The sequence below is a fragment of the Oryctolagus cuniculus genome, chromosome 20, assembly GCF_964237555.1.
Source record: "Oryctolagus cuniculus chromosome 20, mOryCun1.1, whole genome shotgun sequence".
Taxonomy (NCBI): domain Eukaryota; kingdom Metazoa; phylum Chordata; class Mammalia; order Lagomorpha; family Leporidae; genus Oryctolagus; species Oryctolagus cuniculus.
In genome coordinates, this window is record NC_091451.1 from 8,365,975 (window position 1) to 8,393,440 (window position 27,466).

At 43.7% G+C, this 27,466-nt stretch overlaps 1 protein-coding gene across 3 annotated transcripts in view; it reads right to left on the reverse strand.

The window, feature by feature from the left end:
* Nucleotides 1-27,466, reverse strand: part of SYT16 (synaptotagmin 16) — a 330,451-nt gene that overhangs the window by 9,051 nt on the left and 293,934 nt on the right. For all 3 annotated transcript variants that reach the window (XM_002719549.5, XM_070065064.1, XM_070065065.1), the window contains 3 exons: nucleotides 25,358-25,614; nucleotides 19,394-19,834; nucleotides 15,855-16,044 (listed from right to left, as the gene is read on the reverse strand). In XM_002719549.5, coding sequence (XP_002719595.2) covers nucleotides 15,855-16,044; nucleotides 19,394-19,834; nucleotides 25,358-25,614 — 888 coding nt within the window. The remainder of the gene's footprint in view (nucleotides 1-15,854; nucleotides 16,045-19,393; nucleotides 19,835-25,357; nucleotides 25,615-27,466) is intronic.

The following is a 27,466-nucleotide window of genomic DNA, read 5'->3' on the forward strand; positions in this document are numbered from 1 at the left end:
AAAGACTTTTCCCATTTGCCTCCGTGCCCACCCCGAAAACCCAGGCTAACACCTTGCAGACATCAACTAATATACTCTGTCCTTGAATGTTTATGACCAGTGAAGGAGTTCGAATTTTGTTTTTCCTTTGATCTCAAGTTTTTAAACTTGTTAATTGAAGCTAAACTCTTATTTTGTAACCCTGGAACTACAATGCTGTAAAATCGTTGTATATGCTGTTTATACAAAAAAAAAAAAAAAAAAAGGAAAATGTCTAAATTCTACCAACAAGGTCCACTTTTAGGAAAATTCCTGAATGGACTGTTACAAAAAAAACATTATCTCCTAAATTATATTCTTGGTAAAGTCATTCCATTCATCAATTTCCTGACCTTGAATGACAATTCTTACTACTAACATGTTCATAGCAATCCTTAAAAAAAAATTAAAAGCTTTGGATGTTGCCCAAATTGTGTCATTCTGTACACTGTGTTCAAGGCAGGCAGCAAGCTGATTAGTGTTTATCCCTCACTTCCCCACCTAACGACCAGTCAAACTTTGTGAATTATAAACCCAGAGCTCTAATTCACTGTTCTCTCCCAGAGCATTGTAAGATAGGGAGCAAATTACAACCTGCAGTTTTCTTTGTATGTTGATCTTTTTTCTATTCCGGTTTGATGTGTTATTTTATGCACTTATCTGCCGAGGAACAGAAGGTGTGAAATTACACTTCAGGTGTGAAAACACTTCCCTGTCTCCCAAACAGGGCTCTCTACTCTTCAAACTGTTCCACAGCAAAAGCTGTCGGAAACCTGACCACGGGGGAGGGTAACTGTGTTTCCACAGCAGTACAGCTACAAGGTTCCTGGAGGAAAAGTCCTATCCAGTCACAGAACGGCTTTGGCAATTCTGCTGCCAGTTAGAGCAGTGGGGATGGAGCTCATCTTGCAAACAAAGCCACGCGCATTTCACAGAGAGAGCAATCTCCAGCTTCATCCTGTTACCAGCTCCTTTGCTAATTATGAGAAGGGACACTGACAGCCCAGCCGTAACCACTGAAGTGGGACTGGACCTGTATGACACAGAGGGACAACTGTTGGAGAAACGATCCACGTCTGGGGACACCTGGCCAAAGGAAGGAAAATGTGGCTGATTGCTCCAGGTCAGAGGGGACGCTTTTACCAACAGCAATGCTGTGCTTACTTCTTCACGTCTAGAGCAGAGTGAGTGTCCAGCAAATTCTGCTTGTGTGGAGCAGCTGGGGACCCTGACTGTGACAGTTAGGGGGTGAGCCCATTTTTGTAAATATCCAATTCAAATTAGTCCTGTTCTAGTTATTTGGAACTTGAGAGTAATGGCTACAAGACAACATCAAGCATCAATTTTTTCTTCTGATGGTTCAGAGAGCTTCGTGGCATCTGCAGTAACTTGGAGATGCTATCAAAAGGCTAAATGGGTCTTAATTCCTTGACAGGCCTGCCAACATATTCATTGTGTCTCTTTCTTGCTAAAGGGAGATGCCACAGGCACCAAAACAGGTGTGATAGCACAGAAGGTATTTTTCCAAAGATACAACACAGTGCCCAGTGGTAGGGTCTGAAGCCCACACAAAATGCCAGCCCATTTGCAGCGTAATACTTTACTGACTGTACTACACACTGATGCTAAGGGTAGGGCTGGAAGGACCATGATTCTCTGGAATGATTTTTCTGGCCATTTACCCTTCCCTTAGCTTTTAATTTATTAACTTACAAGCATTTTTCTATATATATATAATATCATACATACTGAATAATATCAGAATAATATCATACATACTGACTTGGGATACTTAGCATTTGTCATATTTGTTGATTTTTTTCATGATTTTTTTTAAAAGTTTTCTTTACTTTTATTTGAAAGACAGCCAGGATGGGGCCAGTCCAAAGTCAAGAATTTCGCTGGAGTCTCCTGCACGAGTGGCAAGGACCAAGTCCTTGAGCCATCATCTGCTGCCTCCTAGGGTCCACATTAGCAGGAATCTGGATCAGAAGTGAATGTGGGACAGGAATGCAGGTACTCTGATATGGGATGACGGTGGCTGTCAAAAGCAGTGGTTTAACTATTGGGCTTGTGCTCAATTTTTAAGAAATCCACATTAAAATCGACTATCCTTGATTATTCTTCATTGATCATATTCAACTTCTCTCACCAAATGTAAGTGCTATCTTGGATTTGGAGTTTATCATTTCCATATGTTTTTAAACTTTTACTAAGTATATATAAATATATCTCAAATATATTTAATAGTACTTTGTGCATCAAAATATTTAACAATGCTGTGTATGTCTTTTTGAAATTTTTTAAAGCATTAAAGTTGTATTATCTCAGTGTATATATACCTGTGATGCATTTATTTTACATGTTGTGCATACAGTTCTAGTGTACTAATAAGCCACAGTTCATTTACTCATTTTTCTAATGAATGTTACTTATTTCTAATACCCAACAGTTGGAAAGATGTCAGGGAACATTTTTCTCTATTTTGCATTGTACTAATATTCAAGAATTCCTCCTGGAATGCACCTAGGAATGGATTGCTGTGCTCTTTACAAATTCTACATACAAAATCATTGCTACATTCATTACTGAAATCCCCACCCATCTCAACCCCACGTGGCTTATCATACTGCTTTGTTACGGTGAATTTTGCGGCACAGCTGTTTTTAATTTTTGTGGAGTCAAGCTTATCAGTATCTTTCCCTAGTTTATGCTTTTTTAAAAGAAATCTTACCCAAACTCAGCAGCCTGCCTTGTTTTCCCTATTTTCCTCTATAAGTTTTAAGAATTTGTCCTGGGGCTGGCACAGTGGTGTAGCAGGTAATGCCACCGCCTGCAGTGCCGGCATCCTATCTGGGCTCCAGTTCAAGTCCCAGCTGCTCCACTTCCAATCCAGCTCTCTGCTATGGCCTGGGAAAGCAGTGGAAGATGGCCCAAGTCCTTGGGCCCCTGCACCCATGTGGGAGACCCAGAAGCATCTCCCGGCTCCTGGCTTCAGATCAGCGCAGATCCAGCCATTGCAGTCATCTGGAGAATGAATCAGCAGATGGAAGACCCCCTCCCCCCACCTCTCTATAACCCTGCCTTTCAAATAAATAAATACATAAAAAAGAATTTGTCCTTCACACTTCATCTTTAATCCAGGTGAAATTGATTTTTGCATACGGTGTGAGGTAGGGACCTAATTATTTCTTCTATATGGGAAGCATAATTCATTAATCTATTATCCCCACTGATTTACAACATCTTTCAGATATCAAGCTTCTAGATTTGAGTGTCTTTTCCTAAGCCTGATAATGATTATCATCATATCATGTTTTCATATGCACTAATGGTAATTCTTCTACTGCCTTTACAAAAACTGTCTTGGTTATTCTAAGTTCTTGCTTGATTTAATTGACTTTTTCAAATGACTTTTTAGAATAAGCTTGTCAGCTTCCGTAAGAACACAAAGCATACCTAAAAAACTGTTGAGCTTTTGATTGGGATTGCACAAGACATATAGACTTTGAGAAAAACTGTTGTCATCACAGAACAGAATATATCTAATTTCTTTTTGTCTTTCAAGCAGTTTTGTCATTTTTTCTGTAAAGGCAGTAGAAGGAGGAGCAGCAGCAGGAGACGAGGAGGAGGAGGCGAGAAGGTGGCAGCAGCCCTGGCCTAGAAGCTGTGAGCCAGATATGAAGAAACAAGTATCAGAGGGCAGAACAGTGGAGATCCATAATCCATATTACATGATGGTGAAATTGCCATCTGCTTTGACTGGAAGAGAGAACATATGCCTAATGAGCCTGTTTCTGTAGCAAAACAGATTGAAAAACAGGATGTTAGAAGTGTGTATTCAGTACCATTGGCTTTATTGGGGGCCACAGCAGAGGAGGTAAGCTTGGGTTAAACTGACCAGTGTGCAGGAGAAACATAGACATTCAGTCCTCCTTGTGGTTGAAAAAGCTGATTGCTTCCAGACCTCCAAACAATGAGAGACGGATTTTAAAAGTCACTGTGCAACCGAGGCCCAGGAAACCTTCTCCGATGAGTAAAGGGTATCTAATGCAGGTCAAATATCAGATTAAAGGTGAGGCTTTCCCACCTGCTTTGAACTGGCTGGGCTATGTAATTGAGTTCTGAGCACCAAAATATGAGAAGTGGTAAATGTCACATGCAGTCATGGCTGCATGTGACCAGCCCGACTCAAGCAAGAAGCCTCCCATGTTGCCTCTGCCTTATTCATGGCAACAGCGAAGCTGTGTTCTGCATACGGACGCCTTGGTAAATGGGGAGAGCCCATCTGCCTTAGTCACAGCTTGGGGGAGAGTCACATGACACATTGTGGCCTGAGAAGCAGAAGATGAGCTTCTGTGTTGAGCCACTGAGAACGCAGCATTTATTTGCTATGGCGTCATAAACTAGTCCACCTTAATGCATCTTCTACTACGCATAGGCTAAGGGTTATTTTTGTTGTTAATGAATAGTACATTTTACCTAAAGCTTCTACTTGCTTCTATTGAGATAATCATTATTATTATTTTTTTTTTTTGACAAGGCAGAGTGGACAGTGAGAGAGAGACAGAGAGAAAGGTCTTCCTTTGCTGTTGGTTCACCCCCCAATGGCCACTGTGGCCGGCGCACCGCACTGCTCCGAAGCCAGGAGCCAGGTGCTTCTCCTGGTCTCCCATGGGGTGCAGGGCCCAAGCACTTGGGCCATCCTCCACTGCACTCCCTGGCCACAGCAGAGAGCTGGCCTGGAAGAGGGGCAACCGGGGCAGAATCCGGCGCCCCGACCGGGACTAGAACCTGGTGTGCCGGCGCCGCAAGGCGGTGGATTAGCCTAGTGAGCCGCGGCACTGGCCCAAAGTATTCCTTTATATTTACTATGACTGCCAATAGATTTTGATTTATAGTCACTGTTTTGGTTTGTGTTTTTTACTTATTCTGCATCTTTTACAATTAAAAAATATTTTCTTTGCTTTCTATTGGATTGATTGTATTCCATTTATTTTTCATTTATTCCCTCAACTGGTTTGAAGGTTATATTAAAATTTTAACATGTACACTGGCTTAATATCTAAAATTAATCAGTAACTTTACCTTTCTCTTTTTTTAATCTCTTGATTTTTAATAGACTTTTAGAGCCATTTTAGCTATATAACAAAACTGAGCAGGAGGCCCAAGAGATTCCCCACATCCTTCCTGCTCCCACCTGCAAACAGCCTCTCAATCTCTTAATTTTAGTACTTTCCTCTCCCTTGAAAATCCTAAATGGGTTAGTCCCATTCTAGTTTTACAACATCTTCTGATCTCTCTCCAACATACCTTTTCCAGTATTCAACAACTGTGTTAAAATACAGGTAACATAACATTTACTGTCCTAGCCATTTTCACATGTACAACTCCGTGATACCGAATACACTCGGAATGTTATGTAACTATCAGCATCGTCCATCTGCCGGGCTCTTCTCATCTCGTAAAACCTGAAACTCTACACCGATTAAGCAATAACTCCTCATGGCCTTATCCCCTCAGCTCCCGGAAGCTGCCGTCCTTCTGTGTCTGAGTTTTGCTACTCCCAGCACCTCACATACGCAGTACCATACAGCCTTTGTCTTTTTGTGCCTGGCTGATTTCACTGAGCATTGCATTTTCAGGTTTATGTCTATTCTAGCCTATATCTAAATTTCCTTCTTTTATAGGGTATTGCATTATATGTGCACACCACATTGAACATCCATCAGTGGGTACCTAGGTTGCTTCGATGTCACGTGCATTGTGAGTGAGAAGGCTGCAAACACGAGTGGACAAGTATTTCTCCCAGATCCCACTCTCAATTCTTTTGGGTATACACTCAACAAGTTGAACTGCTGGGTCAGATGGTCATCCCATTTTTAATCTTGTTTTAGAAATTGACATACTGTGTCCCACAGTAACTGCAGCATTTTACCATTCCCACCAGCAATAGACAAGGGCTCTGCTTTCTCAACTGAGTACTGAACACTTGTTCTTCTCTGGTTTCTGAGAGCAGCCATCCTAACGGCTATGATACAGTATCTCATGGTCGTCTTCCTTTGTATTCTACCATCAGTGGTGACTTGGAAGAGTCCTCTTGGACACAGCCCTTGTCGACACTCTTGAAGAGCAGCGGTTTCGTTTTTTTTCTACTTACTACCTGTTGAGTTCTTTATAAATTGTAAAAATTAAAATAAAAATAACCAAAAGAGGAGGAGGGAGGGTGGGAGTGAGCAGGGGTAGGGTGAGAAGGATCACTATGCTCTATCAAACCGTTTCTATGAAATACATTAAATTTGCTCCCTTTATATAAAATTCAAAAAGGCGAAATTAAAAAAGAAATATCTTCTTAAATCCTTTGCCCAGTTTAAAATCAGAATTGTTGTTTTGTTTTTCAGTTTTAGCAGTTCTCTACACATTCTGGTTATTGATCTCTTATCAGATATACCACTTACAAATATTTTCCCCATTCTGTGGGCTGCCTATTGATGCTATTGTCTCTTGGTGCAAAAATTTTTTGAAGTTTCGTGTGTCTATTTTTTGTACTGTTGCCTGCGCCTCTGGTGTCATACCCAAGAAATCATTGCCAGATCCAACATCATAAAGCTTTTGCCATATGTTTTCGTCAAGCTGTTTTATAGTTTGAAGTCTTACATTTAGCTTTTGATCTACTTTGAGTTAATTTTTGTATGCAGTATTGAATACAGATCCAGCTTCTGCAGGACTGTTTGCTGAAAGGACTGTTCTTCTTCCCGCTGAATGGTCTTGGCATCTTTGTCAAAAATCATTCAACAATACATGAGATTCTCTACCCTACGCTCAAGCTACATTAGGACCTTAGAATTCTTTGATTTCCAATTCCCCTTCCCGTCCTTCATGTTATTTCTGCTAGAATTTTATTTACATTTTGTTGTTGTACTTTCTTTTTTAAGATTTATTTTATTTATTTAAAAGACAGAGTTAGAGAAAGAGGTAGAGCCAGAGATAGGTCTTCCATCCACTGGTTCACTTTCCAAATGACCACATCAGCCAGAGCCAGAACCGAGCTGATCTGAATCCAGGAGCCAGGTGCTTCTTCCGAGTCTCCCACGTGGGTGCAGGAGCCCAAGCAGCATCTTCTGCTGCTTTCACAGGCCACAGCAGAGAGCTGGATTGGAAGAGGAGCAGCCAGGACTCGAACCAGCTTCCATATGGGATGCTGGTGCTGCAGGCTGGGGCTTTAACCCACTATGCCACAGTGCCAGCCCTCTACTTTCTTTCTTTGGGCAGTGGCAGAGAAAGAGAGAAAGGTCTTCCATCTGCTGATTCACTCCCCACCTGGCTGCAGTTGCCGGAGCTGTGCCAATCCAAAGCCAGGAGCTTCCTCTGGGTCTCTCACGGGGATGCAGGAGCCCAAGGACTTGGGCCATCTTCCACTGCTTTCCCAGGCCACAGCAGAGAGCTGGATCTGAAGTGGGGCAGCCGGGACTCGAACCTGTGTCCATATGGGATGCCAGCACTGCAGGCAGCAGCTTTACCCGCTGCACCACAGAGCTGCCCCCCCCCCATACTTTCAATATTAGTCATTTTTATTAAGGTCGCTGTTTTTGCTGTATGCAGTCCCTGTAGGCTTATATTTACTTACATGTTTACCAACTTTTTGGCTCATTATTCTTTCTTGTATCTCATTACTGCCTTCTAATTTCAACTTCTTTCTTCCTGAAATACATTATTTATTAGTTCTTTCAGTGATAAACCCTTTCCAACTTTTGTGAGGAAATGTCTTTATTTTCCCTCCACTCAGAGAACAAAATACTAAATCGAATGTTTTCCTTGCACAACTTTGCTATTATCATACCATTGTCTCTGGCCTCTATCATTGCTGTTGAGAAATCTGTCCTTGTAATTTTTTTAAACATATTTATTGAAGTTTCGCTTTGTCTCTGTAACTGCCTTTCAAATAAATAAAATAAATCTTCAAAAACATATTGATTAAGATATTATTCACATACCATGGTACCTTTCTTTTTCTTTTTTGCTTTTAAGATTTTCTCACTCTGATGTATTGTGAGAATTAAATGACCTCACGTAGCAATGGAACATCACATACGTACTCATTCATATCTAAGCACACAGTGGCTACAAATACACTGCATTTCCCTGATAAGTGGACCGGGGTTTTACAAGAAGGTTGCCATGACCCAAATGTGGTCATTTTCCTTGAGTGCATCTTCTGTATCCTACTCAACACAAGGCAGCTTGGTTTGCTTTTTTTTTTTTTTTTTTTTTGTCTTTCCTCTAGTCTCTGCTATTGTGAGTGCCTAACAAGGTTAATACGCTGCTCCTGCTAAGTATAATCATTTGCAATGTAATTATCACGTGTGGCTAATCATGCACACGTGGAGACGCTAGAGGACTTGTTGTCTCTAACTGGAGGGGACACCTTATGATAGTTTTTGACAAGGCCCATTCTGTGTGTATGTACACACAAGGCAGCAACACATTGTAGGAGACACAGCAAAGATAAAATGCAAAAACAGAACCTGTCAATAGAAGAGTACATGTATCCATAGCTTTAGCTTCTTAACCTCATTTAATAGAGAAGGAAATGAAATTCAGAGAGGTTAAATCAAATGTTGAGGCCATGCAGTAATTGGATAGCAGGCCTACGATAAGAACAGAATAGAGTTGCTAAATTGTTATTCAATTGCTTTTCCATGAATCCACATTCAAAAGATAATGTTTTCTAAATTCTTAATTCTAATTTTTCCAAAAGCATTTTAAATGCGCATTAGGATTTCAGAAGCCTATCAACCCTGTGTACTGCGTTTGCACTTGGACCGTCGGTCATGGACAGACCTGCAGACAATCTTCTGCCATCATAGAAGATTTGTAGACTAGCCTATGCCATTTTGTAAAACTGACAACACTGTATATTTGGATCATGACCATATGATGTTTTTTAAAGATTTATTTATTTATTTGAAAGGCAGAGTTACAGAGAGGCAGAGGCAGGGAGAGAGAGAGGGGGAGAGAGGGGGCCGGGGGGGGGGGGACAGAGAGAGAGAGAGAGAGAGAAAGTCTTCTATCCACTGGTTCACTCCCCAAATGGCTGCAATGGCTGGAGCCACACGGATCTGAAGAGGAGCCTCCTGCAGGTCTCCCATGTGGTACAGGGGTCCATGCACTTGAACCATCTTCCACTGCTTTCCCAGGCCACAGCAGAGAGCTGGATCAGAAGTGGAGCTCCCAGGACCTGAACTGGATCCCATATGGGATGCCGGCGCTGCAGGTGGTGGCTTTACCCACTATGCCACAGCGCCACAGTGCCAGTCCCCATATGATGTTTTGCAATACACCTACAGTATACAAAGATATTTCCAAAATTTCATGGAAAATGGAATTAAGTAAGTATTTTTGGTGCAAAAATATTGGAACCCATGCATAGTTTTTTCATAATACACATTTTTATGAATGTTTTGAACAGGCAGAGTGGACAGTGAGAGAGAGAGAGAGAGAGAGAGAGAAAGGTCTTCCTTTGCCATTGGTTCACCCTCCAATGGCCGCCACGGCCGGCGCACCACGCTGATCTAATGGCAGGAGCCAGGTGCTTCTCCTGGTCTCCCATGCGGGTGCAGGGCCCAAGCACTTGGGCCATCCTCCACTGCACTCCCGGGCCACAGCAGAGGGCTGGCCTGGAAGAGGGGCAACCAAGACAGAATCCGGCACCCCGACCAGGACTAGAACCTGGTGTGCTGGCGCCGCAAGGCGGAGGATTAGCCTAGTGAGCCGCGGCGCCGGCCTGTGCATATGGATTTCAAAAAGTTTTCTATCAAAATAAATATCTTTTAATGTCACTTTCCACAGACCTTTTGAAGTACCCTTATACATTACAGAATGGCTAAATCTGGCTAAATAAAAAAAAATGAATTATCTCAGTTAAAATGTTTGTGATGATAGCATATGATATTCACTCTTCATAATTTTCAAGAATACAGTGTATTATTCAATATAGTCACTTTGCTGCACAATAGGTCTCTTAAAATTTCTTCCTTCTGTCTGACTAATTATGTTTCCTCTGAACAACATCTCCCCAACACTCTTTCCCTTCCACCATCCCAGCCTCTCATGACTGCCATTATACTCTCTAATTACATGAGATCACCTGTTTTTAGATGCACATGAGTGACACTGTGCAATACTCATGTTTTTGTGTCTGGCTTATTTCACTTTACAAAATGCCCTCGTCACTATCATAAATGACTGAGAGGAGCTACTTATGCAGGAAGAAGGTTTATGGTGGCTCACTGTTCTAAAAGAACACGGTCCAATAGTGGGTGACTCCATTATCTTGAGTGATGAGGGTGGTGGGAAGAAGAGTATGAGCAGAGCAGGGTGGAAATCCAGGAAGCAGAGAGAGATGGGGAGTGTGTACATACGTGTCCATGTGGTCTCTCCTTAGAAAGCCATCATGGCGCCATCATGGAGCTCCACCCCAGCAACCTAATCCAATCCAATCACTTCCCAAAGGCCTGCATATCCAGAACTGGATTACATTTCCACCCTTAATCCATGAACTCATTAACAAAAGACTTTGGGGACCTTTAAAATATAACCCTTGGGGGACACACAGACTAACATCAAATCATAGCAACCATCTTAACATATGCTCCTGTTATATTATTTATGTTATTTATAATTATAATATTTAAGATAAAAACAAAATATGCTTCTATGTATGTCAGATGAGTAGGGCAAAAGGTTACAGTTTGAAATGAAAAAAGAATCCCCAGATACATACCTTCTCCTGGGATGGATGCAGTTGATGGAGAACAATATAGAACAATACAGGTTTGGATGCTTGTTACCCTATGCATCCGACCCAAAATATGGCCAGTGGAATAGGATTGGATCTTGCGATACCATTCTATTTTAAAAAATGTATGGCCAACCACAAATATCAAATATTCTTATTTTACCCATTTGACCCAGATATCCTATTGCAGACTAAATTACCATGTTTCCTTACTCCAAATTAAGTTTCAAATCTACAGAACAACTGAAGCAGTCATGCAAGCTACCCACATATCCACCACCTTAATTCTTAAGTTGTCGTATTTTGCTCCATTCACTTGTCCACATATCTGTGAACCTATTCATCCATCAATTCAATCCACTTTAGTTGTAGCCATTTTTGCTCTTCACTCCTAAGCATCTCAGCATGCATTTTGCCAACTGGAGTTCATTATTGTGAGTCATTTTAAAGGTAAAACTGACATGGCATGAAATATTCAATGTTTATACCATTCAGTGCATTTTGATAAATGTGTACATTCATTTAAGCCACACCCCTTTGAAGACGTAGAACATTTCCCTCACACTCAGCTCGTTGCCTCCTGCCCCTACCCAGTACATCCTGGCACCAAACCACTGCTGAGGCCATCACCCCTCGGCTGCTTTCCCAGAGAGCTGAGTTCTGCCAACTCTAGAACTTCCTATCAATGCAATCACGCAGCAGGTACTCAGCTTTTCAGTTTCCTCCAAATTGTTGAACACCTGTATTTGTTTTCCTTGCTGAACAGTATTCCATCATACAAATATATCTCAACTTATTCATTCCCCTATGGAGTAACATGACTTTTTAAGTTTTTGCCATTATGAATAAAGCTGCTCTGAACATGTTCATATAGGCCTATGTTTCTTTTAACTATGGCTAAGCCCTGTAAGAACAGAACTGCTGGCTTCTCAGTGCATGGTTAGCTGTAAAAGAAACTTTCAGGTCTTTCCCCAAAGTGGTTGTCCCACATTACATTCCCAACAGGAACGTATTCTCTGCATCACTACCACCATGCGGCACAGACAGCCTTCTGGTGATGTTCTGTGCGGTGGAGACACCAGTTGGTGCTGATGAACATTCCCGTCTCAGTAACTGCTCCCACTGGCTCCTGCCCATCATGGTAAACCTTGCCTCATACAGCCCTCTCTCCCAAGATTTCAGCACAGAATTAATTTGGGGTTGTGGGAGGGGTCATATATCTCATTGGCCTATCTCTTGTAAGACCCTAGTAGAGAGAGGACCTTCATCTACTATTTGTCCAACTCCACTATGTTGCCTAGTAAGAAAAGCTTGCTCGCCAGGGCCACCATTGTGGCATAGCAGGTAAAGCCGCCACCTGGTAGGCTGACATCCCCTATGGGCGCTGGTTTGAGTCAGGGCTGCTCCACTTCTGATCCAGCTCTCTGCTATGGCCTGGGAAAGCAGTGGAAGATGGCTCAAGTGCTTGGGCCCCTGCCACACACATAGGAGAACTGCAAGAAGCTCTTGGCTCCTAGCTGTGGAACCAGTAGATGGAAGATCTCTCTCTCTCTCTCTCTCTCTCTCTCTCTCTCTCTCCCTGTCTCTGTCTCTCTCGATGTAATTCTGCCTTTCAAATAAATAAATAAATCTTTAGAAAAAAAAAAAAGAAAGGTAAAGCTTAAAATATCAGGACAATCACCTGCCTATATCAAGTGGGTGATTCCAAAGTTATCTTTCGTTCCATTGTATACTTGGAGGCCAAAGATCCCAACTAAGAGGACATAAAACTTTAAAAACATTCTAGAGGAGATAGGATCCCAATATACATTCCAATGTATTATCCTTCCGTACTCCCTAAGAACCTTTCTTTCCAGGATTGCCACCACCCTGGAAGGCAGGAATGATGTTCCCAGTTTACCAAGGAAATACCTGCCCCTGAGCTGAGTGTCTCCAGCACAGTTTCTATGACCCTTGCTCAGACAAAAGACTTCAGAAAGTTTGTGGATAATGGGACTTAAAGATAAGCTGGGGTAGATATTTGGCACATTGGTTAATGCAATACTTGGGCTGCTCACACCTCATATCAGAGAGCCTACTCTACTTCCAGTTCTAGCTTCCTGATACTGCACACCCCTGGAGGCAGCAGGATCAAGTACTTGGGTCCCAGCCACCCACTTCTGTGTGCCATGCTCCTGGCTTAACCCTCAATGCTTGGGCATTTGGGGAGTGAGCCAATGGACACAGAAGATATCCCACCCCCTCTCTGCTGTGTGTGTGTGTGTGTGTTTATTTTTTAAAATAATATACTTTTCATTTAAATAAAGCTAAATTTAAAAAAAGAGAGGTTTGTTTTGGTGCAAAATATGTTGAAATCCATGCAGAATTTTTCATAACATGCATTTTCCATGAACTTTCTGAAGACTCCTTGTATGCATAGATTTCAAAATAAACTTATCTGTTAATCCCACCTTTTGTGAACCTTTGAAATAGCCTCAGACTAGTTCTGTGTGCATGGCTGTGCCCTCACAGGCAGCTCTGTGTGACCGACTCTGACACAGAGAGCTGTGTCACCAGCCTTCCCTCTAGGATGGCCAAAGTGCCCTTGGCATGCTTCCTCCACCACTGCCCACTCATGGCCCCATTCAGCTTCTGCTCGCATCCCTCCTTCTTCTCCCCCTCTTTCTTCCATCTCTGCCCAGTTACCTTGTAAAACTCTTGATCCCCCATCCTCTCTCTCTCTTACTCTTAAAACTGTATCCTAAGCTTGCCTGACAACCGTCCCAGTTTTGCTAGTGCCATAACGAAGTAGGGTATAATGAAGGTCTGAGGCCAACCATACGTAGGGCCCTTGAGAGTACCAGGAGGTCTATTTCCAGAAGCCCCACAAAGGAACCTTCTACCTTCCCTTCCTTCCTAATTAAAGCAGCTTTTCCTCAAGTACCAGCAATGCACAGACACAAAAAACTTGTTGTCTTCACTACTGGGCTTCTGCTTTAATTAATAGCCTCACAGCAGAATTGTTTTTTTATTACTTTGGTGACAAAGAGACAGAATGTCAGGTACATTTTGAGTTAAATGGCAACAATACGCCAATGACAAATCGTGTCCTGAATGCCACACTGGCTCAAACCTCTGGAATACAATCAATTTGCAAATTAGGACTTGCCTTTTTCTTCCTCTTCAGTTTGAAGCATTCATTATAAGAATTTCCTCTTTGGCATGTTTGTTTTGCATGTAGGTAATTATGAAGATAAAATAATACCATCCCCCCTTCTATGTATTATTCTTACCTACAAAGTAGTTATTCAGAACTGAGGGTTCAGAATAGTTTAGTGACTCCCAGCTAGTAAGTGGTTAGAGCCTGAATCACACCTTGATTCTTTTGGCTTTCAGAAGATGCTTTCTAGACCAGCCTGCTGTGCTTCTCCCCACACTGCCTGATACCACCCAACCTGCAGAGGAAAACCTGCCGGCACAGACTTGGACAGGCCATGCCCGTGTGATCCACATCCCCATTATTCTCTGCTTCTCCACTATCTTTCTAAAAAATTTGCTTAGCTCTTAACAAATCTCAGGAAGGCAGGAAAAGAGATGGCAAAGACTCTGAAGAAGAAATGCATCTACCTATCTTTAGTAAATTCAGATCTATTTTGGAAAACAAAGCTGTATCTAGCAGAGACTCTAGCTGTGCAATTAATAATCAGCTTCTATTATGTATTCTCAATTGCTCTCACCTGGATCTCAGTGTCAATATGGGATTGTTTATGCACCTGGTCTATTCTGTCGCCCAACGTGCTGGGCTTTCCTCATTAACTTGCTGTGGTGGCTTTAACACAGTTTGGCTGATGAGATGCCTACTTGCAAAAGAGGCTTTGTCAGTACAGCACAGTTAAGGACAAAAGAATGGGAGCCCAGATTTGGTTTTAGTTGCTTAGCCTGGCTGTTCCCTGGCTTCTGCCACATGAAGCCAGATTCCATGGCTCTTTCAACTTGTCAGCTATTATATTTGTACTGACTTTTGTCTTTCCACAAGACTTGGGCACAGTGATAGGTAGGATCCTTTGTCTTCCACTCCAACATTGTTCAGACTCTCTTGCAGCTAGCTTTCTAATACAAACTAGGTTCCTAGGACTAGATGCATATATTCATGAGGTTCAGAAGTCACAAGTGAGGCAGAAACCACCTTCTTAGCCCTCTTCAAGCTTTTGTACTGACAAGCAAAATCACTGAAATGATGAGCTAATTTTTCAATGGCATTATTCTAATGCTTAATCTCTAAGTTCCTGGATGCTGAGAGGCCATTGAGGCAGATGGAGGCAGCAGCGTCATGACTCTGGCTTCTTGAACCCTGGCTACAGTCAAGGAGGTTGGATCTTGGGTACCTTTCTCCAGCAGGGATCTCACAAGTGCTGATTTCCTTGGTGGGTTGGCCATTAGCCCCGGGTCTTCCTCCCCCACCTCCTTCTCCACCATCACTGTAACCACTAACATTTCTCGTGGGTTCACTGTGTGCTATGAGCTAAACACTTTACATAAATTAATTCAGTTTAAGCCCCCCCCAAAAAACCCATGAGGGAGGGGACTAATATCTGCTGCTTTCCAGGTGAGTTAACTGGGGTTTAGAAAAGTTGGTTAAATTGCACAGGATCAAAGTGAGTGGGTAAGGAGTATAGTCACGCTTCAATCCCAGATCTGCCTCACTCCAAAGTTGGAGCTCTGCCTCTTTAACATTGAAGGCCTGGGACTTATTAGCAGATATTAATTGCCCACACACATTATGTTGTTGCAAAGACATCTTAATTTTCCCTTAAACAACACAGACACATAAGTCAGTTTATTTTGTGTGAAGATGCATCTAGATATCGAAGCAGTATTCAATCTAATTAAACTGGAAGCCATTATGAAACCCAGAGGGATAGCTTTGTGAATGCTTGCCTAGGACATACCAAGATCCTTTTAATAGTTGAAAAAAAAAAAATAAAAAGACTTAAAGTGAAAGGACACATGGCCTTCTATTTGAAATGGACCAGGGCTAGGGGAGCAGACACACGCTTACCAGGCGCTCGGTGAAGGGCGAGGTTTCGGAAATGGCTGCCTTTGATCATCTCCACAGCTAGTCGCCCTGTTGTGGCATTGTAGGACAGCCCCACCAGCAGCTCTGGTGCCCCTCCGTGAGCCAGCGACTGCGTGGATGGGGCACTGTCACGGTGAGAAGCTGCAGAAGAGCTGAGCGGAGACTCTCCACCCTGGAGGGGAAGAACAACAAAGAACTCATTGGCCACACCGCACCCCTCGCTTTTAGAGAAAGCCCATATTATGTTCGCTGAAACTGGGACCCAATCTCGATGACTGCCAAAGATTACTAAGGGCACACTCAGTGTGAATTACAGTGGGCCCAGGGAACACAGTCATGGATGAGACCTCCTGCCTGATTAGCTGACATATTTGTTCCAAGAGCTGTCTCCATTCAATATTTCCTCTCTAAAGACAAAACAGACAAAGATGTTATTGCTGGTGTAAATCAAACCCTTAAGATACATGGAGAGCTAGCAATACTTTTAACAGAGACCGAGATTTCTTTCTGTGTAATTTGGGCCGATGAATTTCCAGGAACCCAGGTCTGAGTCTTTGCTTCTGTTCTGTGCAGCTTCTTGATGAATGTGGCCGCACAGGGGGTGTTTTGTCTTATCAAAGAGATGACCGCCCAGCCTCCACCACCATGTGGAACATTTGGCCCCTACTTCTGCTGCCCAAGGTTGTTTTGTCAGATGCTACCTGAACTACACGGAAAATGAGCACTTTTTCAGCACATGGACACGTGGATTTTGGATCTTAGTGACTAACAGGAGCCAGGTGAGAGCCCAAGCTGTCATGATTATTCAGGCACACACACGCCTTTCCTGAGCAACCAGGCACATGGAAGGGAAGAAAACAAAGCTCACGGGGACATGGATTCTCACTGAGAAGCCGCAGTGGGTCTTGGCCTGGCTGGAGTAAGCCAGCCCACATCCCTGGAACGCCATCTCCACCAGCCACCAATGCACTGGACTTTGCGTCTATCATTCTGCTCCACAGCTGAATCATTTCCTCAAACCTCTTATTAGGAACCCAACAAAGCAAACCAAGCAAAGGAATTAGATATCCCAAACATGTGGGGGAAAGGGGCCTATCTTCCACACCCCGGGCGTCTTTAGAGAGCCCTGGGTTTTCGTGCAACCCAACTGGTAAACAACAGGGCTAGGTGGTTTGGAGAGGTACCTTACAGCCTCTGCTGCCTAGAAGATAAAAATCCAACAATGAAACATTTGTTCCCATCGGCTAAGGACCTGACCCACCTTTGTGTTTCCACAGAGGTACCCGCCACTGTACTGCCTGCCTCGCCCATCAAATTCCAAGTCCATGTCAACCTCCCAGTCCACAGCGCATAAGGAATTGTGGCTTCTCAGGCTCAGTCCACAATGCCCAGCCTAATGCCCGGTGAAAATTAACTGATGAATGAAAGAACTTTCACCTTGAAAGCTCCTTCATGCTGGCTCATTCTTGCCATTCAATTCTTTGTCTCCAGCACATGGTAGAGGGCCTGGTGCAGATATATGGGTACGATTATATCAGGGGACTTCAAAGAGTTGGTGGGAAATAGAACCGAAAGTTGATTTGGGTGCAAGAACTGTTTGAAATCCATGCATAATTTTTTTAAGATACACATTTCCCTTGAACTTTTGGGCAATCCCCAATGTGCATGGATTTCAAAACTTTTTGCACCAAAATAAAATGATCTTTTAATTCAATTTTCCCATGAACTTTTTTGAAGTTGCTTGTACCTCTTCCTGTGCTTTATAGAGCAAGACCCCTCCAACCTCCTGGATCTTCTGTTTTCCCTGGTCTCAGAGCTATGTGACTCAGACGTAAGAAAAAGAGAGGGATTTGAGCAGAGGTGAGGCATGATCTAGCTGATGCCTTAAAAGGCTTGTTCAGGCTCCCATGCTGGAGATAAAACGCAGGGATCAAAGACAGAAGCAGGAAGACCACCGGCAGGAGGCAACTTCAAGAACGCAGATGAGACCCAGGTTCTGGGTGCATGTGAAGATACAGCTAACGTGATCTCAGGTGGACCAAAGAGAAGTCACCAATGACTTTAAAGATTTTTGACCACAGCAACTGGAAGGATAAAACTGCCCTAGGCAAGATGGGAAGGCTGCAGCAGATTCAGGGAGGCAAAACTGAGAATTACAAGTTCAGAGAGGTTAATTTTGAGATAACACTAGAGATTCAAGTATATTGGGGCTGGTGTTATGGTGTAGCTGGTAAAGCTGTTGCCTGCAGTGCCAGTATCCCATATGGGCACCGGTTCCATTCCCAGCTGTTCCACTTCCAACCCAGCTCCCTGCTAATGCAGCTGGGAGAACAGTAGAAGATGGCCCAAGTGCATGGGCTCCTGCACCCACGTGGGAGACCCAGATGAAATGCCTGGCTCCTGGCTTTGGACTGGCCTAGCTCCAGCCATTGAGGCCATTTGGAGAGTGAATCAGTGGATGGATGCTCTCTCCCTCTTTCTGTGTCTCTTCTCTTCTCTCTGAAACTCTTTCAAATAAGTAAATCAATCCTAAAAAAAAAAAATTCAAGTGAATGGATCTACTCTGCTCCAGCCTTTCTGTCTCCCTGTCTTCTTCAAACATAACAAGCTCCTTCCCACCTCCCGACACTTGCAGGTACCAGTCCCTCTGCTGGAATCCTCCTCCATCACTTGTCACTTCTAAGTTCTGTTACCATCTCAGAGAAACCTTCTCTGAGCCCTCTAAACAGCAGCCTCTCTCGCTCGTTCTCTCTCTCTCTCTCTCTCTCTCTCTCTCTCCTCTGACCTCCCACTACAGTTTGACTGTAAGCGCTCCATGAGCAATCACCTGGTTAGTTCTCACGCACCTGCTTTATCCACCTAGTGCTTGACAGTAAATATCCTGAATGAATGAATGATTGGCCCAATAGCCCCAGATGGATTTTTTTACATGGTTTCTTAAAAGGAGATTCTCACACTAATGACATACAACCCACAGCAATAGCACACTGACCATTTTGTTGGACATACAAGCTACAGTGTCTCTCTTTGAAACTGGAGCAGCCAGAGGAATAGGGCATTTCATAGAGGAGGGAGGTTACAGTTATGTTAAAGGAAAGTCTCAGAAGTCATTGGGGTGTGGGGTTGCTCCTGTAGCATTCGCTGGCCTACTGCCAAGAACCTTGCCTTGAGAATCCCATCTCAGAGATTAATCACAACACATACCAGGGGTGAAAGGAGTAGCACCACTTATCCACTGACCAGAAGACCAAGTACCTGTCCTGGTGTTCCATGCCCTGGACCACACTGCTGTCATTGGCTAAAGTGGACAGGGAATACATCCATCAGGTTATCAAGGAGAGAAGTATGAAAGACCCACTGACCATGAAGTGCAAAGCATGGCTTATAACAATAAGGAGAGCCAAAATGGAAAATTAAATCAAGGTCTCTGACTCCACAGGCTGCGTGTACTAAATCAAGGGTTGACAATCCCAGGTCTTCAAGCACACAGTGTCATTAGCGGCACCATTTAACATACTCACACTTATATTACTTCTTGGCTCCAGAACCAGAGTCACTTTCATTTCCCCTTCTGGGTGCAGGTGGCTGAGATGGAATAATTTCTCTCCCATCATTCTCTCTCGGGTCATCTTGTGGGCAGCGTACAGGCGGAAGCGGACAGCACAGCCAGCCACATCTCTGGGCTCCAGCTTGGTGAAGGTGACCTTCTCCTTGAAGATGGGGTTGGGCCCTCGCTGTGTGCTCGTCCTGCCCCTCTGTTTCTTACTAGGCAGCAGCACGATGTGAACTTGCCAGGAGTTCACACCACTTCGGTCCTTATCCGGGAGACCCTGTGCTCTCACAACCGTGACTGTGAGTTTCTGGCTCACGGCTCTATATTCAAAGACGACATCAAGGTCACCACACTTTGAGATAGGCTCTGAAATCCCAGATGGCACCTGCAGACTGGTTTCATCCTGTTCCTGCTGCCAGCAAAGAAAAAAAGATAAGGTATGGAAATGTTAATGACCAAAATTCTTTGCAGCAAGTTGGCACCCCTCTGTGCTACTTGAGAATTCCAGGCCTTCTAACTAGGAGCACCCTCCTTTCTACATTAGGAAGCTCTGCTTACTGGCCTATCTCTGTGGTCGATTGTGAATTCTTTGAGGGCATGATGAGCCTTCATGAATGCTTTTTGGAATGAATAAGTGAAGCTTAGATACTTTTGCAAAGTGTTTTCATATAGCTGGGCTCTCAAAAAACAGAACTGCATACTATCATGGAAACCAAGTGGGATGCTATGTCTAAAATTAAGTCAACCATGCACTTCCTAGTAGATGCCTGTTCCATGAGTGTCCAGGAGAAATGGTTGTGCCTGGGCCTGTTCTCCACCGGGCAGAACCTTCGACAGACAATGGAAGCCCATGGCTGGTGATCCTTCAGCATATTTCCAATGTGTATGAGAGAAATGGCTTAGAGATGAGCTCCACAAACTTTAATGTGGACACAAATCAACTAAGGCTTGATTCAGTCGTTCTGGGGTGGGACCTGAGATTCAGCATTTGGAAGAAATTTGCAGGAGATGTGGATACTACTGGCCTTAGAACACTCTTTGAGGAGAAAGGGTTTAGGAGGGCTTCCCCAGCAATAGTTAACTACTACGCAGAACACCCAGATTGAAATCGAACCCCATCACTGACTAGGCTTTTGGCCAAATATCCCAGCCTCTCTGCACTGTAGCTGAAAAATGCACATTCATATGCCCACGTTATAGAGTGTTGTTATGAGGTTTTGCTAAAGATGTAAAGACTTGGCTCAGACCAGACTCCAAAAATACCTACGAGTTCTCCTACCGGGGGACTGGTGCTACCTATGAGTATTTTCAAGGGCAGCTCTGTATCACCCTTGGATAGCAATTCTTTCTGAAGATCTGATGACTTCACTGGGGAAACCGAGCTGCATTGCCTATACTGTAATGAACTACCTCATCGAGTCACAATGTCAACATAATCTCATTTTTCCCCAGAGGTAAGGATCTTACCTACAACTAAACTGTCCAGATTCATCTTGTAAATCATTTATTATTACGTATTGAACTCCAGACTTTGTAAATCTCTTCAATTCAGATGTTTTAATAAAAACACTTCAAAATGCGCACTCATCAGTAACACTTGCCCACAGAATTCAGGTGAAAGTACATGGTTCTCTGGAAATAGACATCTTTAGGAAGCTCTGTGACACTGGGCACGTTTTTCAATCCTCTCCACTTTCTGTTTCCCTCAACAGTGAAACAGCGAGGGTGCCAACTGCACAGGGCTGTTTTGAAAAGCAGAGAACTTGACACATAGTAGACATCTAGTGAATGCCCTTCTCTTTTGAGATTCAAATTAGCCTGCCAAGAAAATTTAGAATTCTTGTAAAATAAGGAAAGCCTCAGATACCCATTTTTCTGAGTATGCAATCATGTGTGAGTGTTTCTATTCAGAGGTACTTAGCTTCCAGTGATAAAAGTGGTTGCCATAGAGACTTCTGAATACAACGAACTAGCGTATATATAATATTAGAAGCAAGTCTCCAAGGAGTTAGGCCAAGTCTAAAACTCCCCTCTCTCTTCTTAAACTCTATTTTAGTCTACTCTTGATCATCTCTACTGCTTGCCTGGTCATCAGTAATGACAGCTAACATCCATTAAACCATTCCTTATGCCAAGAAGCATATCTAATGCTTTATTGATTATAACAAGCAGCTCTTATACATTCAAATCTTCTTGGCTCCACTTCTTGTTTCATCTTCCCCTTGTAGGCATAGCATATCTTAGTTCTAAGTGGTTTCACCTTGGCATAATCCAATAAAGTCTTACCTCCTGCCCATATGCCATAATTCTCAGCTCTCACTACTGGCCTCTCTGCTGATGCCAACGAAGAGAAAGCTGCAGAATCCTGCCTGGTAAAATGCAGGCAAAGCCCAGCATGTGCAGGGGTTAACACCCCACGAAGTCAGCTTTGTCTCCTTGGATAGATGAGACCAGTTCCTAAAGCTTCCTGGAGTACAGCCCCAGAAGAAGCAGTAATTAGAACAACAGGTGCCCAACTCAGACACACATTTTCATACCAGACCCTCCTTCTTCCCTGCTCACTCCCCTTGTCTCTCACTCTTGGTCCCTGGAATCACACTCCAAGCGGTTTTATATTAGGCTCTGCTCTTTTGGTGAAACTAAGAAAACATTATCTTTTTTAAAAAAAAATTATACCAACCTAAAGGGGATAGACATTATACCTTCAGACATTTAGGGAGGAAACTAAAGCTTGGAGGAGCTGAATAACCAACACGCTCCCTTCTCCCGTGTCAAGGTCACGTGCCCAGCTGGGATCAATAGTCTGGGTCCGTAGCCTGCCTTAACCAGTATTCAGTATTCAACACTCAACATTCCAAATCTTATCCTGAACCAACCACAGGGTCTCCTTTCTTCTCCCATAAGACTTTTACCACGGCTGATGGTTTGTATATGGAGTTGGTGAGAGGAAGGAGGAAGAACGGGGAGGTTGGGAGTGGAAAACACAGTGCTGTGAGCTCCACAACCTTCAGAGCTCCTCTGTCACCAGCTTCAGTACCAACGTAGAAACACCCCAGATAATGAGCACCTCGCCACGTACCTACTCAATGAATGGGCACTCCACCAGCAGGTTTCTGGGGGAGCCCCGGGTACAGTTCTGGGGAACTTCCCCAAGAACCCTAAAGTAGACGCAGCTTGGGCAATGGCCAGGCTCTGGTGGGCCCATCCAAGCTGTGGCCGGTGGACACGGAGCTTTGTGGCCCCTTCCTGGGTTGATCTGAGACAAAGGTTTGGGAAGTCTGGTGTTTTCGTAGCAATTAATTATTTCAACACACATTACCTATCACCAGGCAACCAAAGGAGCTCCTCGTGTGGGTACTGTTAATCCTGCTGACCTTCCTGCAAGGTAAAAATCTCTCCATTCTTATCCCCATTTGGCGGATTTTAATTAACTTCTCAAGGCCAACCAATTAATCAGTGGAAAGTAGGGATGAAAAGTGGGACACCTGCCTCCCAGTGTGCTCAAAATCGCCAACCGCCCTCCCATCCTCTCCCCTGCCAAGCCCTGTGGCTGCAGGGAAATGTCAGTGGCCTCTGCCAACAGAGAAGAGCGGCTCTGGAAAATCAGTCAGCCTAACAGGTGGCCGCACTGTGTGACCCGCTTCCTTCCGAGGCAGGATGAACGACTCCTTGAGCGCTCATAGACTGGGTTTTTCTTTGAGACAGGAATACCTGCGTCAAATTGTCAAACCTCCTGTGGGCTTAAAGATTTTTCTGTCCAACTGAAAACGCTGTTTCTGTAAGATAGTGTTGATGTCACTTGTGTGGCCCAAAGGAAACAGACCCACAATAATGTCCCTAGTGCCAAGAGCCGGGAGAAGACAAGGTTCTTAATACAGCCAAGAGGCAGATAAATCAATTCTTAAAAGGCGAGCTAAGCCTGCAAAGCAGGCAGTTACAGGAACTGCCTCCGAGCTGGATTTGAAGTTCTAAGTGTAGGAGCACCAAATTACAGTTTTCGTCTCAAAATAGATAGGAAGTTGAATGGAGCACACAGAGATGTCTGGGTATTTTTGGAGTCTGGGAACATTCAGTACCCTCTGCACTAAGTGTTCTATTAAAACTCCAGGAGGCAGGTAAGTGGGAGGTTACGTGGAGATGGCAGCTCCCAGCCTCATGGCACAGTTATCAGAGAGACGGAGCACCAACGGGCAGGTAAACAGCTCCGCCTGGCTTTATGGTGAGGGAGCCCAAAACGATGTTTTTAAATGTTATTGTGAGGGACTGGATTTGGACCAATGGGGAGGAAGCAGATTTTGTATTTTTCACAAAGCTGACAAGGTTTGCTGTCTCCGTATGAAGGGCTGCTTTTCACAAGACATGAGCCACATATCTGGCTTACCATTTCTGGTTCTCAGCAGAAACACCCACACGGGGGCACGAACGCCCATTCGTACGCCACCTTACACACTCCAGGCACAGCTAAGGTGGCAGCAGTAAAGCTTCAGAGTGTGAATTTTCTGGAATATTTTTTCTTTTCCCTGAGCGTTTCAAGTGTTGCAGTTCAGGCAGACTCTAACAAAAGACCCATCCTGGATGTTTTTTTCAGACTGATGCCAAGAAAGCCCCTTCACCCTTCTTCTCCTTCCTCCACCCCCACAAATGATACACCTCCATGATTTATTTCCTCAAAACTAATTTCAAATTGGGTATTGAACAGCACTATTTAATGCCTTCCAATGTGATGGAATCATAAAAGGATGAAACATTTTGATGTAGAATAACCAGAAATGCCTATAAGATAAATCAATGTTATTACAGTGCCCAGCATGTACTGACTGCTCAAGAACTGGTAGCAACTTCCATCATTACCCCGGGCATATCTCTGGATGGTGAGTCATATACTGGGCTGCATTGTCAATGGAAAGAAATTTAGAAGACATTTATGAGACTTTTATTCCAAAAAGCAACATCGATGGCCATCTCCATGTCAACCCAACTCAAAGCCTACAAATGTACTCACAGTAACAAATCTTCATCACAATTTGTGGAGAATCACTTTGTTTTAGTTCTTTCAAATAATTTTCAGAGTCAAATAATCATAAGTGCTGGTTTTTGCCCTAGCTGCTGTAATGTCAGTTAAGATAGCTATGCCCTGTATTGGAATAACTGGGTTCAATTTGCACATTCCTACTAAGGCACACACTGGGAAGAAGTGGTAATGGCTCAAGTGGTTGGGCTCCTGACATCCACATGGAAGACGTGCATTGAATCCCCAGCTCCCAGCTTCACCCTGGCCCAGCCCTGGCTGCTGTGGGTATCTGGGGAGTGAACCAGTGGATGGGAGTGTTCTCTTTCTCTCTGTCTCTGCTTTCCTCCTCCAACCCTCTGCCTCTCTCTGCCTCTCCCTGCCTCTGCTCCTTTCTCCTGTGTGTGCATATGTGTGTCTGTCTGTCTCTATCATTATTTTTCAAATAATTTTAAAAGAATTTTAACATTAAAACTCAAGAGTTGTGACAAACACAAATAAACTCCACTTCACTTGAAACCCTGAAGGAAATAAACCAGTTTCCCTAAATAACCAAAGAACCCTCTTTACAAAATGCTGCTAGGAAAGTCTTTAGAAGGAGAAAAGCCCAACAGCTGTTGAAGTTCTAAGTGTAGTTCTAAGTTGAGTCTATCCTGCCACATTCTTGTTATGCTTTCCTTTTCCTCACCACTCTTTGTTTTCCATCTTGAATGAAATTAATTTATTTACAATTCTTTTATCAACACACATGGGGCTTGGGTCATGGGAACAGAAAGCTATTTCAAGTGAAAGAGCTTTTGTTAGGTCTTTGGTTTTCAAGGGGATGTTTCCTTTCTGGAGAAATTCAGGGGAGAAGGGGACGAGGATGGAGAGGACAAGTGGAACCAGTGAGTGTGAGGACAGAATGCAGAACAAACAACTCGCCTCTGGACTCCACATGGAAGAGCTGTCGGTGGCGTAGGGATCCTCCAGGTCCTGAGTATTGAAAGCTCTGTCCCTCTCCAAGCTCCCCTCTGCGGACTGGCGACTGGGGCTTCGGGCCACGCATGTCTCTTGGCTAGATGCACCATGGCGCCTGGTATCCCCCGTTTCACATGAGGACTGTGAGCGGGCAGTGATGGGGGAATCTTCACCATATGACAAATTCTCAGGATAACTTAGCTGGCTGGCTCCATCCAAATCTAGATTTTCAATAAAAAAAAAAAACTATTTCAAAATCTTTTATTTTTACATTTTTTCTTACCTACAGAAATTCAGTCACTGCAATGATTAAGACCATACAAATAAAACTTATTCCAATAATGTCTGCAGAAGTATAACTCCATCAATACAGTGGATAAATTTGATCTATATAATCAAAAAGGTCACTAGCAGTTTATGTGGGGTACAAGAAGATTTAATGCTTTGTAATACTGTGAACACAAAGAATGTATATTTATATCAGAAGGATAAAATAAACACATTACCATTATGCTGGAGTTAATGACCGTAAGGCTTCGGGGAAAGATCCAGAAAGCAAAAGCAGTCATATGGAGATCACACAGTCTCCTGTGTCACTTTTCCTTTTGTTCTCTGTATTATTCTCTGCTCAAAAGTCTTCAGTGGTTCTCCGAGTTATAAAGTCCTTTACTCGGGCCAGGCGTTTGGCCCGTGGTTAAGACACCTGCATCCCATATTGTAGTGCTTTGGTTTGGCTCACGGCTCTGCTTCTGACTTGAGCTTCCTGCTAGTGCAGATCCTGGGGGCCGCAGTGATGGCTCAAGTGGGTTGGGTCTCAGCCTGAACCCAAGTGCAAAGGCTGGACTGAATTTCTAGCTTCCAATTTCAGTATAGCACAACTCAGTCTGTGCTGTTGGCAGGTCTGGAGTAAACCATTGGGTGGAAGTGCTCACCTTCTCTCTCTCTCTCTCTCTCTCTCTCTCAAAGGAAAACAAATGTTCTTTACTTGATCTATGGAGAGAACACTGGACTTGGATTCAGATAATCTGAGTTTAAATCCTCTCTGCTTTATGAACTTGAACAATATTGAAACTCTAAACCTCTGATTTCTTACCTAAAAAGGGATAAAAAGCCACCATAGGGCTATTGTGGCTGTGTAAGTTCATATCACCTGGATCCCAGTAGACATTCCATAATTGTTAGCCTTGCTTACATCTCTGGTTTGAAACGGCCTCTTCTAACCTGTCACATCCCATTTTCTACTGCTTCTTAACTCATTGCCACCCGTGGTCTCACTGGTTCGTGAACCTGTAGTGATGCATTTCTGTCCACAGCAGTATTCAAACCCTCCATCCTGTCCACCAAAGCCTCAACAATCCTGAGCCTTCTGACTCTACATCAAAGTTTTACTCTGACATTAGTATTATAGTCTCTCTCTCTCTCTCTCTCTCTCTACCACACACACAGCCTGTTGGTCTTACTCTTCCACCTCAGTGTCTAAGTTGCAATCAGAAGGCAAGGAACAGCTGATGGGGTCTTCCTAATCGGTAGCCTTCCCCTTGATGTGGCCCCCACACTCCAAGACCAGCAGAGGCTGTCTCACCTCTTTGGCCTCCAGCAGCCAATATCCCAGGATGAGAGGAAATTATAAATACAGTCGGGACGAGGATAGCAAAGTATGTCATAAGCTCGGTTCTCATGTGCATACTGTACATAACAATCATTTCTCCCGTTAACCTTTTGGAACCTCAGCTAGAACATAAGCTCTGCATGCGTCCACTGCCTCTACTTTGTCTGCTGGTGAGCTCTCACTACACCTGCAAATCACTTTAACGTCTGCAGGCAACAAGTTTTGAAGCAGCCAGGTGTGCCCCAACACAGAGTGAGGGTGACAGTGGTTTACCAGAGAATATATGACCCATTTATATAAGCAGTCAGACTTGAAAATCTATCATCACCCTATGCAGACCACATGAAAACATCTTCAGGCTGAGCTGGTCCCCGGGACACAGCTACAGACTCCTGAATGGGGACTGCACAGCAGGCCACTGAGAAGTGTGCACTGTGAAGAATTCAGATCAGCTCCCTTGGAAA